Consider the following 15,610-nt stretch of genomic DNA (forward strand, 5'->3'; position numbering starts at 1 on the left):
AAAGATGTGCGGGTCAGGTGAATTGGCCATGCTAAATTGCCCCTAGTGTTAGGTAAGGGGTAAATGTAGGGGTATGGGTGGGTTGCGCTTCAGCGGGTCGGTGTGGACTTGTAGGGCCGTAGGGCCTGTTTCCACACTGTAAGTAATCTAATCTAAATAGACCAATTGGCCATAAGCGCATTTGCACTTGTGGGAACTTACTGTGCTCAAATTTCGCCACTGCATTTTCTATATTACAAAAATCAAAGCACTTCAGAAGAACCTCACTGGCTGGAAAACCCCCAGCAATATCCTATAGTGAAAAGATGCTATATAAATGCAAACTTGCATTAACAGGAGGAGGAAATGAGCCAAATATGGAACATGAGGAAGAGATCATCAATCACTCATGACCATGTCAAACAGAAGGCTGATTTAATTAAGCGAAATCAAGAATATTGAACCGCAGACAAGTTACAAGAATTACTAACATCAACTGAAACAAAACCCAGCTGTCAAAATAAGCAAAATAAGGTTCAACCCTGGGTGTGAGGAACAACAAAATCGTATCAATGCAGTTACTGATGCACCCGCTGGTGTCTCATCACACTGGATGACTGAGTGAAACTCTTGCCACATTTGGAGCAGGTAAAAGGTCTCTCCCCGGTGTGAACTCGCTGGTGCCTCAGCAGATTGCACGATCGAGTGAAGCCCTTCCCGCACACGGAGCAGGTGAACGGCTTCTCCCCGGTGTGAACGCTCTGGTGTTTGGCGAGGTGAGAGGACTGCCTGAACCCAAGTCCGCAGTGAGGGCACTTGAACGGCCTCTCGTCGGTGTGAACACGCCGGTGCCGCATCAGTTCCCCGGAACTTTTGAAGCACGTCCCGCAGTCCTGGCATTCAAATGGCCTCTCCTCGGTGTGAACCCGCAGGTGGGCTTGGAGGTGGGACGGCCGAGTGAATGCCTTCCCACACAAAGCGCAGGCGAACGCCCTCTCCGCGGTGTGCGCCCGCTGGTGTAACAGCAGGGAGCTCGCCCGATCGAACCCCTTCCCACACTTGGAGCAGCTGAGTGAAGCGCCCCCAGCGTGAACCGGCTGGTGTTTCAGCAGGTTGGACAACCAAGTGAATCCCTTCCCACACTCGGAGCAGGTGAAGGATTTCTCCCGAGTGTGAACTGGCTGGTGCTTCAGCAGGCTGGATAACTGAGCAAAGCCCTTCCCACACGTGGAGCAGGTGAATGGCCTGGCCCCGCTGTGAGTTTGCTGGTGTCTTATCAGGCTGGAGGACTGCGTGAAGACCTCCCCGCACTTCAAGCAGGAGAACGGCCTCTCCCCGGTGTGAACTCGCTGGTGGGTCAGCAGATTGAACGAGTGACTGAACCCCTTCCCGCACACGGAGCAGGTGAACGGCTTCTCCCCGGTGTGAACCCTCTTGTGCTTAATGAGGTGAGAGGACTGCCTGAACCCAATCCCACAGTGCGAGCACCTGAACGGCCTCTCCCCGGTGTGCACGCGCCTGTGGCGCATCAGCTCCGCGGGACTTTTAAAGCATTTCCCGCAGTCCGGGCAATCGAAAGGCCTCTCCTCGGTGTGAACCCGCCAGTGGGCCTGCAGGTGGGACGGCCGAGTGAATCCCTTCCCACACACGGTGCAGGTGTACGGCCTCCCCCCGGTCTGGCAGGGCCGGTGGCTTTCCTCGATCGCACTGCAGTTATGCTGCGACAGGCCAGACGACTGGGGGAAGCTCAGTCCACACTCAGAGCAGATGTACAGCTCGTCGCCGCTGTGAACAGCGAGGTCTTCTTCCGGGTTCAGTGATGGATGGTGCTCGCACGGTGATAAATCAGGCGACTCGGTCAGATCCATAGGTGACGTTTGGTGTCACGGTTTCCCGACTGCAAAACCTCCCTGTGACGTGGAATTAAAACAGGCGATAACATTAACGAATCCGGTCACCCGAGGCAGGAGGAGCCATGAAAGCTGCCGCGTGGTTACAGAAACCAAAACAGCGCTTGCTGGAAAAACACAACAGGTCCAGCAGCATCTGTGGAGAGAGAACATTTCGGGCCCGGTGACCCTTCCTCAGAACAGAGGGAGACCTGCTGGGCTTTTTGCAGCAACCGCGGTTTGGTTTCTGTGCCAATGCAGCAGCTTTCACGGGGCTGTTTTCTCTGGAGCGTCGGAGGCTGAGGGGTGACCTTATAGAGGGTGACAAAATTATGAGGGACACGGCTAGGGTAAATAGGCAAAGTCTTTTCCCTGGGGTCGGGGGAGTCCAGAACTAGAGGGCAGAGGTTTAGGGTGAGAGGGGAAAGAGATAAAAGAGACTTAAGGGGCAACTTTTCCACGCAGAGGGTGGTACGTGTATGGAATGAGCTGCCAGAGGATGTGGTGGAGGCTGGTACAATTGCAACATTTAAGAGGCATTTGGATGGGGATATGAATAGGAAGGGTTTGGAGGGATACGAGCCGGGTGCTGCAGTCAGCAGAGACAGGTTTGGACCGAAGGGTCTGTTTCCATGCTGTACATCACTATGACTCTAAGGGTCAAGGGACCTGAAACGTTAACTCGTGGTTCCCCTTCACAGATGCTGCTGCTTTCCCCGCTAGTGATTTTCTTGCTTCGGATTTACAGCATCTGCAGGTCTTTTGGGTTTTGTTTTGTTCCGGAGCCCATTCTGGATGACTAACATCCTGCAGGAAGAGAAACCGCCGCACGTTCTGACCTCACTGAAGACTTTGCAAAGTTCAAAATCACATTGCGTCTCTGAGTACGTCAGAAACTGCAGAAGTCCTAATAGAAATCTCTCAGGAGCTCCACTATTAACCTTCCCTCAGTCTGAGGAATATTAATTAACCAGTAATCGCCAGTCTCTCAGTCAATTCTATACTCAAGGTGCTGCTGTCCCTTTGATTACATGAACATAGAACATTACAGCGCAGTACAGGCCCTTCGGCCCTCGATGTTGCGCCGCCCTGTCATACTAATCTGAAGCCCATCCCACCGACACTATTCCAATGACAACTTCAACACACTGAAACTTGGCAAATCTACTACCGTTGCAGGCAAAGTATTCCATACCCTTACTACTCTGAGTAAAGAAATTAGCTCTAACATCTGTCTTATACCTATCTCCCCTCACTTTAAAGTTGTGTCCCCTCGTGTTTGCCGTCCCCATACTTGGAAAAAGGCTCTCCCTGTCCACCCTATCTAACCCTCTGATTATCTTGTATGTTTTGAGAAACAGATTGGGAAACAGATTTTGGAAAGGTGCAGAAGCCACAGGGTAGTAGTCATGGGCGACTTCAACTTCCCAAATATTGATTGGAAGCTCTTTAGATCAAAGTAGATTGGACGGGGCGGTGTTTGTGCAGTGTGTCCAGGAAGCTTTTCCAATTCAGTGTGTAGATTGTCCGACCAGAGGGGAGGCCATATTGGATTTGGCACTTGGTATCGAACCGGGACAAGTGATGGGCTTGTTAGTGGGTGAGCATTTTGGTGATGGTGACCACAATTCTGTGACTTTCACCTTGGTTATGGAGAGAGATAGGGGCGTGCAACAGGGTAGGTTTTACAATTGGGGGAAGGGTAAATATGCTACAAGACAGGATCTGAGGAGCATAAGTTGGGAGCATAAGCTGTCAGGGAAGGATGTCGTTGAAATGTGGAACTTTTTCAAGGAACAGATACGACGTGTCCTTGATATGTATGTACCTGTCAGGCAGGAAAGAGATGGTCGTGTGAGGGAGCCTTGGTTGACGAGGGAGGTTGAATGTCTTGTGAGGAGGAAGAAGGAGGCTTACATAAGGTTGAGGAAACAAGGTTCAGACAGAGCGTTGGAGGGATACAGGATAGCCAGGAGGGAGCTGAAGAAAGGGACTAGGAGAGCTAAGAGAGGGCATGAAAAATCTTTGGCGGGTAGGATCAAGGATGACCCCAAGGCCTTTTATGCGTATGTGAGAAACATGAGAATGACAAGAACGAGGGTAGGTCTGATCAAGGGCAGTTGTGGGAGACTGTGTATTGAGTCAGAAGAGATAAGAGAGGTCTTGACTGAGTACTTTTCTTCAGTATTTACAAATAAGAGGGACCGTATTGTTGAAGAGGAGAGTGTGAAACGGACTGGTAACCTAGAGGAGATACTTGTTAGGAAGGAAGATGTGTTGGGCATTTTGAAAAAAATTGAGGATAGACAAGTCCCCCGGGCCTGACGGGATATATCCTGGGATTATGTGGGAAGCAAGAGAGGAAATTGCAGTACCGTCGGCAATGATCTTTTCATCTTCACTGTCAATGGGGGTGGTACCAGGGGACTGGAGAGTAGCGAATGTTGTGACCCTGTTCAAAAAAGGGAATAGAGATAACCCCGGGAATTACAGGCCAGTTAGTCTTACTTCTGTGGTAGGCAAAGTAATGGAAAGGGTACTGAGAGATAGGATTTATGAGTATCTGGAAAGACACTGCTTGATTAGGGACAGCCAGCACGGATTTGTGAAGGGCAGATCTTGCCTTACAAGTCTTATTGAATTCTTTGAGGTGGTGACCAAGCACGTGGATGAGGGTAGAGCAGTGGATGTAGTGTACATGGATTTTCGTAAGGCATTTGATAAGGTTCCCCATGTGGAAAGTCAGGAGGCATGGGATAGTGGGAAGTTTGGCCAGTTGGATAGAAAACTGGCTAACCGGTCGAAGTCAGAGAGTGGTGGTAGATGGTAAATATTCAGCCTGGAGCCCAGTTACAAGTGGAGTTCCGCAGGGTCCTCTGCTGTTTGTAATTTTTATTAATGACTTGGAAGAGGGAGTCGAAGGGTGGGTCAGTAAATTTGCAGACGATACGAAGATTGGTGGAGTTCTGGATAGTGAGGAGGGCTGTTGTCGGCTGCAAAGGGACTTGGATATGATGCAGAGCTGGGCTGAGGAGTGGCAGATGGAGTTCAACCCTGTCAAGTGTGAGGTTGTCCATTTTGGAAGGACAAATAAGAATGCAGAATACAGGGTTAACGGTAGGGTTCTTAGTCAGGTGGAGGAGCAGAGGGATCTTGGGGTATATGTACATAGATCTTTGAAAGTTGCCACTCAGGTGGATAGAGCTTGTAAGAAGGCCTATGGTGTATTAGCATTCATTAGCTGAGGGATTGAATCCAAGAGTCGTGAGGTGATGTTGCAGCTGTACAGGACCTTGGTTAGGCCACATTTGGAGTACTGTGTGCAGTTCTGGTCGCCTCACTTTAGGAAAGATGTGGAAGCTTTGGAGAGGGTGCAGAGGAGATTTACCAGGATGTTGCCTGGAATGGAGAATAGGTCGTACGAGGATAGGTTGAGAGTTCTCGGCCTTTTCTCATTGGAACGGCGAAGGATGAGGGGTGACTTGATAGAGGTTTATAAGATGATAAGGGGAATAGATAGAGTAGACAGTCAGAGACTTTTCCCCCGGGTACAACAGAGCGTTACAAGGGGACATAAATTTAAGGTGAAGGGTGGAAGGTATGGGGAGGGGATGTCAGGGGTAGGTTCTTTACCCAGAGAGTGGTGGGGGCATGGAATGCGCTGCCTGTGGGAGTGGCAGAGTCAGAATCATTGGTGACCTTTAAGCGGCAATTGGATAGGTACATGGATAGGTGCTTAAGCTAGGACAAATGTTCGGCACAACATGGTGGGCCGAAGGGCCTGTTCTGTGCTGTATTGTTCTATGTCTCTATTAAGTCACCTCTCAATCTTCTTCTCTCTACCGAGAACAGCCTCAGTTCGCTCAGCCTTTCCTCGTAAGACCTTCCCTCCATACCAGGCAACATCCTAGTAAATCTCCTCTGCACCCTTTCCAAAGCTTCCACATCCTTCTTATAATGCGGTGATCAGAACTGTACACAATACTCCAAGAGTGGCCGTACCAGAGCTTTGTACAGCTGCAGCATAACCTCCTGGTTCTGGAATTCAATCCTTCTATGAATAAAGGCCAAACACTGCATGCCTTCTTAACAACCCTGTCAACCTGGGTGGCAACTTTCAGGGATCGGTGCACATGGACACCGAGATCTGCACTCTCGAGAATCCGACCATTAGCCCAGAACTTTGCATTCCGATTCCTCCGGCCAAAGTGCAACACCTCACACTTGTCCACATTAAACTCCATTTGCCACCCCTCAGCCCAGCTCTGCAGCCTATCTCTGTCTCTCTGCAACCTACAACATCCTTCGTCACTATCCACAACTCCACCGACCTTAGTGTCATCCGCAAACTTACTAACCCATCCTTCTAAGCCCTTATCCAGGTCATTTGTAAGCTCTCACCTCACTCATAAGTCTGTTACCCAGCATTTAATCATATGTATTTTGAAAGACCATGTAGAGTCTATCAAAACATCAACCCTAACAACCTTCTGTGCGCTCATTAGAAAATAAGCAAGTTGCTAAACAGGTATTGCCTTTAACAAATCCATGATGGCTTTCCTTAACTAACCCAGAGTTGCTCAAGGGACTAATTACTTTGTGTTCGATTTTGAAAGCTTCCCCACCACCAAGATGAACTGGTCGCTTGTTGCTGAGCTCGTCTTTCCCTTTGGTTGTTGAATAAATGTGGAACCTCTTTAACGATCTGTCTTCACTCACTGCCCCTGCGCCCAAAGAGAATTGGAAGATTACAGCTACACCCTCCACAATTTCCACTCGCACGACCCTCAGTCACCCTCGGATGCATTTCGCTCAGAGGGTGGTGCGTGCGTGGAACGAACTGCCTGAGGAAGTGAAGGTAGGTAGGTACAACTGTAACAGTGAGAAAGCATCTGGATAAGTATATGAACAGGAAAGGTTTGGAGGGGTATGTGCCAAGTGCCAGAAAAAGGGTCGACGTGAGATTGGCGTGACTGGCCGGGGCGGACGAGTTGGACTGAATGATCAGTTTCTGTGTTGATGCCTCATCATTGTTAATGTGCAGCCTCGCCACTTCCACCTCATTTTCCATTTTAAAGCCCTGAAGGCGTCTTAATTTCCTCCTGTTTGTCTGTGGCCAGAGTGGCATCCTCTCCCTTTATAAAGTCAGGCACAAGACCGACACTTAACAACTCAGCATCCTTTTCAGTTCGCAATCAGACTGACTGTACCTTCACAACCTTTTCGTTCGTTACATGCCTTTTGAGCACACCTTGATTCACTTCTGTTAGCATGCAGTCTTTTTATATATTCCCTCTTTGGGACAGTTATTTGCTGAATCAATTCCCCACCAAATCTTCCAAACTCAGAATCACGACAGAAATCCCCTACAAGGTGGGAAGAGGTCATTTAGCCCAACAAGCCGACACTGACCCTCCGAAGAGTGACCCACCCATACCCTATTACCCGACATTTACCCCTGACTAATGCATCTGACCCACACATCCCTGAACACTACGGGCAATTTAGCATGGCCAATTCACCCTCACCATGCTTGGTTTGCAGCCGAATAACACGCTTTCCTTTTCCACCCTGCTTTTTCTCCATTTCATCGCCTAAGAAGCTCTGGATTTGTTCGCCCATTCTGTCCCTTTCACAGGAATGGACCTTGACAATGTCAGCCCTGTTCCTTCTTTGAAGGTGGTCTATTGCTCAGTTACAGACTTGATTCCAATATACGTGGGTCAGAATCATTCCTAGCCCATTGTAGTTGGCCTTCCACCAATTAATTACACTTACTCTTCGCCGACGTCTTCGATCACAGCCAGAGGTGACAAATCTTTTCACCACAAAATTCCAAACTTGAAGAGATTCATATTTCGATGACTCGAGGGACTCGGTCACATCTTGATATGACACTCGGCTTGAGAGTTCCAGTTGTAAATCATCATCATCTTCTGCTAGTCTGCAGAAATTCAGAAGAAACAAACACTTCACTTGAAAGAAAGCAAAATATTGCAAATTCTGGACATCTGGAACGAAAATAGAAAACATTTGTGGGAAGATTTGTAGCTCGGGTGCTCGTTGTTGTGGTTCTGTTCGCCGAGCTGGGAATTTGTATTGCAGACGTTTTGTCCCCTGTCTAGGTGACATCCTCAGTGCTTGGGACCCTCCTGTGAAGCACTTCTGTGATCTTTCCTCCGGCATTTGTAGTGGTTTGTCTCTGCAGCTTCCGGTTGTCAGTTCCAGCTGTCCGCTGCAGTGGTCAGTATATTGGGTCCAGGTCAATGTGTTTGTTGATAGAGGCATGGCACTCATCCACAGATTCTAACAACAAACACATTGACCTGGACCCAATATACCGATCACTGCAGCAGACAGCTGGAACTGACAACCGGAAGCTGCAGAGACAAAACACTACAAATGCCGGAGGAAAGATCACAGAAGCGCTTCACTGGAGGCTCCCAAGCACTGAGGATGTCACCTAGACAGGGGACGAAACATCTGCAACACAAATTCCCAGCTCGGCGAACAGAACCACAAAAATAGAAAACACTGCAAAACACTAACAGGTCCAACAGCATCCATATAGAGGAAATCAGGGCTACATCTTCAACTCCAATGACTGCTCATCATTCAAAACATAACAGTTTCTTTTTTCATAGATGCTGCCTGAGGGTATGAAGTTAAATGCAGTGGATATCCAGAGACTTGGGGGTTTGGGTGTTCAGGTATACATCTTTAAATTGGCACAAACAGGTGCAGACAATAATCAAGAAAGCTGATAGGACACAGTCCTTTACACTGGCCTTTATGATTAGATTCCCTACAGTGTGGAAACAGGCCCTTCAGCCCAACAAGTCCACACCAATCTTCCGAAGAGCAACCCACCCAGACCCATTCCCCTAATTTAACCTGACTAATGCACCTAAGACTACAGGCAATTTAGCATGGCTAATTCACCTAACCTGCACATCTTTGGACTGTGGGAGGAAACCCACGCAGACACGGGGAGAATGTGCAAACTCCACACAAACAGTTGCGCGAGACGGCAATTGAACCTGGTCCCTGGCGCTGTGAGGCAGCAGTGCTAACCACTGTGCCACCTTGCTGTCCCATATCTAGAGAACTGAAGTACAAGGACGCAAATAACATGTTGCAATCTAGCCCTGGTTAGACTCCACTGAGTGTGGTTCTGGGCACCACACCTTTGGAAGGATATACTGGCCTTGGACAGATCCTGATGTAGGGCTTTTGCCTCAAACATCGATTTTCCTGCTTCTCGGATGCTGCCTGACCTGCTGTGGTTTTCCAGCACCACTCCAATCTTGACTCTAATCTCCAGCATCTGCAGTACCCTTTTCTTACCAGGCCTTGGACAGAATATGACGTAACCTACTTGAATGGTGCTTGGACTTCAGGGGTAAATTTTCTTTCAAAATAGAATCCCTACAGTGTGGAAACAGGCCCTTCTGCCCAACAAGTCCACACCGACCCCCTGAAGAGTAAGCCACCCAGACCCATTTCCCTATACTATTGTTTGACAATTAGCCCTGACGAGTGCACCTAACCTACACGTCCCTGAACACTATCGGCCATTTAGCATGGCCTATCGCCTAACCTGCACATCTTTAAATTGTGGGAGGAAACCGGAGCACCTGGAGGAAACCCACGCAGACACGGGGAGAATGTGCAAACCCCACACAGACAGACAGTCGCCCCGAGGTTGAAATCGAACCTGGGTCCCTGGCACTGTGAGGCAGCAGTGCTGACCACTGAGCCACCGAGGAGAGATTATACAAGTTAGGCATGTTCCGTCTTGAATTTGGAAGGTCATGGAACGATCTGATTGAAGTCTTCAGGATATTAATAGGAAAACATAAGGGCCGTTCAGGAGGGGATGGGAGGAAGCACTTCAGGCCACCCATCAGCTAGTGACTACTTGAATGTCCTGCACCAGTTTCTGAGCTTATTCCAGCGCTTCCTGCATTTCCAGTTTTGCTTTGCTGTGCACAAGTCCTCCCCTCCACCCCCCCTCTCTCACCCACCCCCCTCTCCATATAAAAGGGTCTTGATAGTGTCCCCTACCAGACAAGTCCAGGAAGGGACATGCACAACCTCCCATCAGCTGGTCAGGGGATGCCCGCGCATGCGCCCCGCCGCTCCCCTCACCCAATCACCCTCCGCCTCCTCTACAAAGGCGGCCGCCGTCAACAGTCCCGCGCATGCGCCCCGCTGCCCGTCGCTTCCCTCGAACCCACCTCCACCCCCCCTTTACCAAGATGGCCGCCGTCGCCCGGAGGCCGCCTCCGCGGATTCACCGCCAACGCCGGGCACGGGGAGGGGGGGCCTGACTCTGGATTTGTCGCGTCCGCGGAGCCTCCCCTTCCTCCCGGACCGCCCCCTCTCCCAGGCTGTGGTTCTCTCTCGCTCGCACCGGCGATGGAGCCGGAATGACCTCCTCCTCCTCTCCCTCGGTGTGTCCGCACCGTGCGCGTCGCACTGCGCATGCTCCGGCCGTGTCCCTTGCGCCTGCGCGGTGGCTCGTAGGGCGTGGTCTACTTGGTTGCGGGTGACCGCATGACGCACGAGCTGCGGTGGGCCATTCAGCCCATCGAGTCTGCACTGCCATTCAATCATATGTGGTTGATTTGATCCTCTTTACATGTTGTTCAGCATGGAGCAGTTGCCATTGCATCTCTTTCAGGCTGCTCCACTATTATCATAAGCAATTACTATAAATTCAACATCCCAAGGTCCTGATGAAGGAGCGGCTCTCTGATTAGATTAGATTAGATTAGATTACTTACAGTGTGTTAACAGGCCCTTCGGCCCAACAAGTCCACACCGACCCGCCGAAGCGCAACCCGCCCATACCCCGACATTTACCCCTTTACCTAAAACTACGGGCAATCTCTGCCGCACCGCACGCTGCCCTCGAAGCGGCTGCGAGGGGGAACGAGACTGTCACACATCTCCTTCTGGAATGTGCCTAGGAAGTCTGGAGAGGAATACAGTGGTGTTTGTCGAGGTTCGTCCCGAGCAGCGCCGTGACGCGGGACTCCGTGCTCTACGGCCTGTTCCCCGGGACGCACACCGAGACGAACATCAACTGCGCCTGGAGGATCATCAACTCGGTGAAGGACGCTCTCTGGGCGGTCCGAAACCTGCTGATCTTCCAGCTGAAGGAGTTGACCCCGACTGAGTGTTGCAGACTGGCACATTCCAAGGTCCAGGACTACGTGTTGAGGGACGCGCTGGAGCTTGGGGCAGCTGCTGCCAAGGCGCGGTGGGGAAAGACCACCGTGTAACATCTGCCTGCCTAAAGAAGAACAGGGGGCCCACGCAGTCATTTGGGCTCTGCTGGCACCTCAGCTCAATATATGGGCATATGATTGAAAAATGTACAGACCTGTATATAACAATGATAAATTCTGATCTCTATATGTAAATGTTTACATATGTATGGCATGACCAACTGTACAGACCATCAAATTATTTTATGAATAAAGTATATTTTTGAAATAAAAAATTTTAAAAAAACACTACACGCAACTTACCATGGCCAGTTTACCCTGACCTGCATATCTTTGGACTGTGGGAGGAAACCCACACAGACACGGGGAGAATGTGCAAGCACCACACAGTCAGTCGCCTGAGTCGGGAATTGACCCCAGGTCTCTGGCACTGTGAGGCGGCAGTGCTAACCACTGTGCCACCATGACGCCCACTAGATCTGAAAGCTAATATTTCCAAATAATCCTATTGGAGTATGACCTGGTGTTGTGTGATTTTTAACATTGTCAATATAATCATGGCTGGTCATCCAACTCAATATCTTGTTCCGGCTTTCTGCCCGTATCGTTTAGCTCTGAAAAGTATATCTAACTCCAGTTTGAAAACGTTCAATGTTTTGGCCTGAGCCACTTCTATGGCTGAGGATTCCACAGGCTCGCCTTTCTCTGGGTGAAGAAATTTCTCATAATTTCATTCCAAAATTGCATACCGTTAAACTGTGATCCCTGGCTCTGGATTCCGCAGTCTCTGGGGACATCATTTACGCATTTACTTCAGAATTTTACTGGTTTCTCTTCCATGCCCTCCTCATGCATTGGATGGCATGGTGGCTGATTGGTTCACACTGCTGCCTCACAACACCAGGGACCGGGGTCCGATTCCAGCTTTGAGGGACTAATCTTTGGGGGACACGTTTGCACATTCTTCCCCAGTCTGCAGGTCCCCCTCTGGGTCCCCTAGTTTCCTCCCACAGTCCAAAGATGGGTAAGTGGGTGAGCAATGGTCAACCTCCTGCCCTCCATTCCCTACGCTGCAACCCCAGCCTCAACATCAAACCCGCAGACCGGGGGCAGTGGTAGCTTGGCGCATCAATCTCTGCACTGCTGAAGCCAGGCACCAAATCGCAGGTACCACCTCCTGCTGCCCCTTCCACCACAACTTCACCTCCTATCGCCAAAGCATCATCTCCCAGACTATTCGCAACCTCATCACGTCTGGCAATCTCCCATCTAGAGTTCCATCGTCCATGAACCCCACACTGCCCGGTTCTACCACCTACCGAAGATTCACCAATCTGACCTCCCCAGTTGTCCCATTGCCTCAGCCTGCTCCTGTCCCATTGAAACCACCTCTGCTCGAGTCTGATCTCCAGCATCTGCAGTCCTCACTTTCTCCTAGCTGATGTTCACAGGGACCCGTCACAAATCTCCTGTGCTTTTCCAGCACCACTCTAAACCTGACCCTCATCTCCAGCATCCGCAGTACACACTCCGGCCCAGTCTGACACTTCCCAACCCAGTGTGCTTCGGTGCCTTTGTGGACAGGCAAACTTCTGACTGGATACTGCAACCTGAAGGTACTAAGCATAGCACAGAAAAGATTTATCCCATGCAGTAATCTGTAAAAATTCAAGTGGCCAAAAACTGTTTAAAGTAAAAATTAACAACATTATTTCTTAAAGTATCACAGAGAATAATGAACTAACCACTATTTACAATTTCTTTCTCAAGCCTATCTGTTACATTCCCTTCTATAACACTAGTCCAATAAAACTCCCAGTCAAGATTTACAAAACCACACTTCTTATCTCAAAACCAGGCTGTTTTTGTTCTTCTATTTGGATCTTCCTGTGTCTTCTTTCCTCCTTGTTGGGAATTTCTGCGTCACAGGTTACTGATCGAAAAGGCACTTTTAAGAGAGAGCTATTTTTCAGGCAGTCTGGTTACATGCTTGGCAGTTCTCCTCCCAACTGTTCAATTTTCCCTGGTCTGATACCCCCCATAGCATCAGTTTGTATCATTGGCTGTTAAGATTGTCAGTATGTGAAATTCAAACTGGATTGCAGTTTGATATTTTTGGGGGTATAATTTAAACTGATTGGCTGAATTCAAATTTATTTTTTTTGTGCAGGCAACAAGCTAATCGAGTTTTTAGATATGATTAAACTAGATTCCCTACAGTGTGGAAACAGGCCCTTCGGCCCAACCAGTCCACACTGCCCCTCTGAAGAGTAACCCACCCAGACTCATTTCCCTCTAACTAATGCACCTAACATTATGGGCAATTTAGCATGGCCAAATCACTTGACCTGCATGGGAAAACTGGAGCTCCCGGAGAAAACCCACACAGATCCGGGCAGAATATGCAAATTCCACACAGACAGTCACCCAAGGCTGGAATCGAACCTGGGACCTTGGTGCTGTGAGGCAGCAGTGCTGACCACTGAGTCACCATCAGTGTTCAAGCAAGTTTACATTGTTGCCTTATTGAGAACACTTAGTGCTGTGTCTGGTAGTTCTGCTGCTTTTGACGTTCTTAAAGTACACCCACATCTTCAGAACACAGGAGTGATGACAAATTGCCCCATATTGTTCTGGGGTGTGTGGATTAGGTACGTTAGTCAGAAGTAATAGGGTAGGGGCAATGGGTCTGCGTGGGTTACTCTTTCAAGGGTGGGTGTGGATATACTGGGCCGAAGGGCCTGTTTTGACGCTGTAGGGAATCTGTGGAGGACACAGGATTGGCTGGTGGACGGTAAACAGAGTCATTTTCAGCTCGGTGAGCTGGTACTGGTGGAAGGCTGGGTGCAGAAGGGTCACTGTTAAAGCGACAGGGATCTGGGTTCGATTCCAGCCTCGAATTGTTTTTGTCTCCAGGCAGCAAGCTAATCGAGTTGTTCGAGCAAGTGTCACGTTATTGCCTTATTGAGAATACTTGGTGCTGTGTCCAATCGTTCTGCTACTTTTAACTCTCTTACGGTACACCATCATCTTCAGAACACAGGAGTGATGATAACCACCCAGGCAGATGCGATGGTCAATAACAACACGTCTTCTTCCTTTGGAGGCTCAGGAGGTTTGGCATGACTGTACAGGACCCTCATCAATGTGTTTAGAGACACGTCACGGAAAGCACTCCATTTGGATGCATCGCAGCCTGGTATGGCAACCGCTCTGCCCAGGACTGTCAGAAACTATGGAGGGTTGTGAACACAAGCCAGGCCATCACGCAAGCCAACCCCCCTCAACTGTGGAACACCTTTTGTCACGGACTGGGCCAGACCCCCTCAAAACATTTTGAGAAAGTAACTTTTGCTCAGAGAGGTAAGTGGGAGGGTGGGGGGGGGGGGGGTGTTGGGGCTGGAGGGGGAAGGTACCTGGGAATGCGATAGGTAAATGGAGGTGGGAGCTGACGGCGATAGGTCGGAGAGGAGGGTGGAGCGGAATCGGTGGGAAGGAAGATGGACAGGTCATGAAGGTGGCGTCCAGTTGGGAGGTTGGATCTGGGGTGAGGTAGGGGGTAGGGGAAATGAGGAAACCGGTGAAATCCACTTCGATGCCGTGGGGTTGGAGGGTCCCAAGGCGGAAGATGAGGCGATCTTCCTTCAGGTTTCGGGTGGTTAGGGAAAACGGCGATGGAGGAGGCCCAGGACCTGGGTGTCCTTGGCAGAGTGGGAGGGGGAGTTGAAGCGACCTTCCTCCCCAGCTTCACCCCCACCTCCCTCCCATTTATCTCTCCACCCCCTCGGCTCACAAGCCGATGAAGGGTTTTTGCTCGAAACGCCGATTCTCCTGCTCTTCGGATGCTGCCTGACCTGCTGCGCTTTTCCAGCATCTGCACTCCTCACTTTCTCCGAACTCTGTTGGTTGTTCTAAGTCAGGAGGGACGCAGCTGGTCAAACCCCTTTGTTTTAAACAAAACCGAATTTACCTACTCCATTACCCAATGAAACACAAACAAAACGGATTACACTATTCTATTAGATTAGATGAATCTATTTATTAGATTACACTAACTTAACGATGCTGTCCCCAATACTTGCAACAACAAACATAAACATCCCTTGGCACAACAAGTAAAATCAAACCCAGGGTCTTCCAGGAGAGAATTCGGAGAGAGATTACGAGCATGAACCTGTTTCTTTGGACCATGCTGCTTTCTCCACTCTGCGCCCAATAGCCAGAGTAATCCAGAGCTTTCAGTCAACAGCCAGACTAATCCAGAGAAAAGCTGACCTGGCAGAACTGGCTGCTCCCCTTTCATTATGCATGTGTCTGTTTTAATCTTGAAAGCCTTTTGCCTGAGTTCAGTGTCTTTTGATTATAATCAAACCGACCCTAAAGCCTTAACGTGTTTTGAGAAGATTTGTAGCTCAGCTTGAGGTTTTGGATGTCAGGTTGCTCGCTGAGCTGGAGGGTTCATTTCCAGACGGTTCGTCACCCTACTAGGGAACATCTTCAGTGGCA

At 49.6% G+C, this 15,610-nt stretch overlaps 1 protein-coding gene across 2 annotated transcripts; it reads right to left on the reverse strand.

The window, feature by feature from the left end:
* Positions 1–395: 395 nt before the first annotated feature.
* On the reverse strand, positions 396–10,337 carry LOC132828655 (gastrula zinc finger protein XlCGF57.1-like). 2 transcript variants are annotated; one of them, XM_060845708.1, is made up of 3 exons: positions 10,126–10,337; positions 7,647–7,812; positions 396–1,889 (listed from the first exon to the last, which is right to left on the reverse strand). In XM_060845708.1, the coding sequence occupies exon 3, from the start codon at positions 1,845–1,847 to the stop codon at positions 558–560; it is 1,290 nt and encodes a 429-aa protein (XP_060701691.1). In that variant the 5' UTR covers positions 1,848–1,889; positions 7,647–7,812; positions 10,126–10,337; the 3' UTR covers positions 396–557. The 2 variants fall into 2 exon arrangements, with proteins under 2 accessions (XP_060701691.1, XP_060701692.1); XM_060845709.1 differs by having other exon boundaries at positions 10,109–10,337.
* Between the last annotated feature and the right edge of the window lie 5,273 nt (positions 10,338–15,610).

Source organism: Hemiscyllium ocellatum, chromosome 27 (assembly GCF_020745735.1).
Source record: "Hemiscyllium ocellatum isolate sHemOce1 chromosome 27, sHemOce1.pat.X.cur, whole genome shotgun sequence".
NCBI classification, from domain to species: domain Eukaryota; kingdom Metazoa; phylum Chordata; class Chondrichthyes; order Orectolobiformes; family Hemiscylliidae; genus Hemiscyllium; species Hemiscyllium ocellatum.

Excerpts from the sequence above, each read along its gene's own strand:
- LOC132828655 (XM_060845708.1), bottom strand. The coding sequence starts at position 1,847 with ATGGATCTGACCGAGTCGCCTGATTTATCACCGTGCGAGCACCATCCA.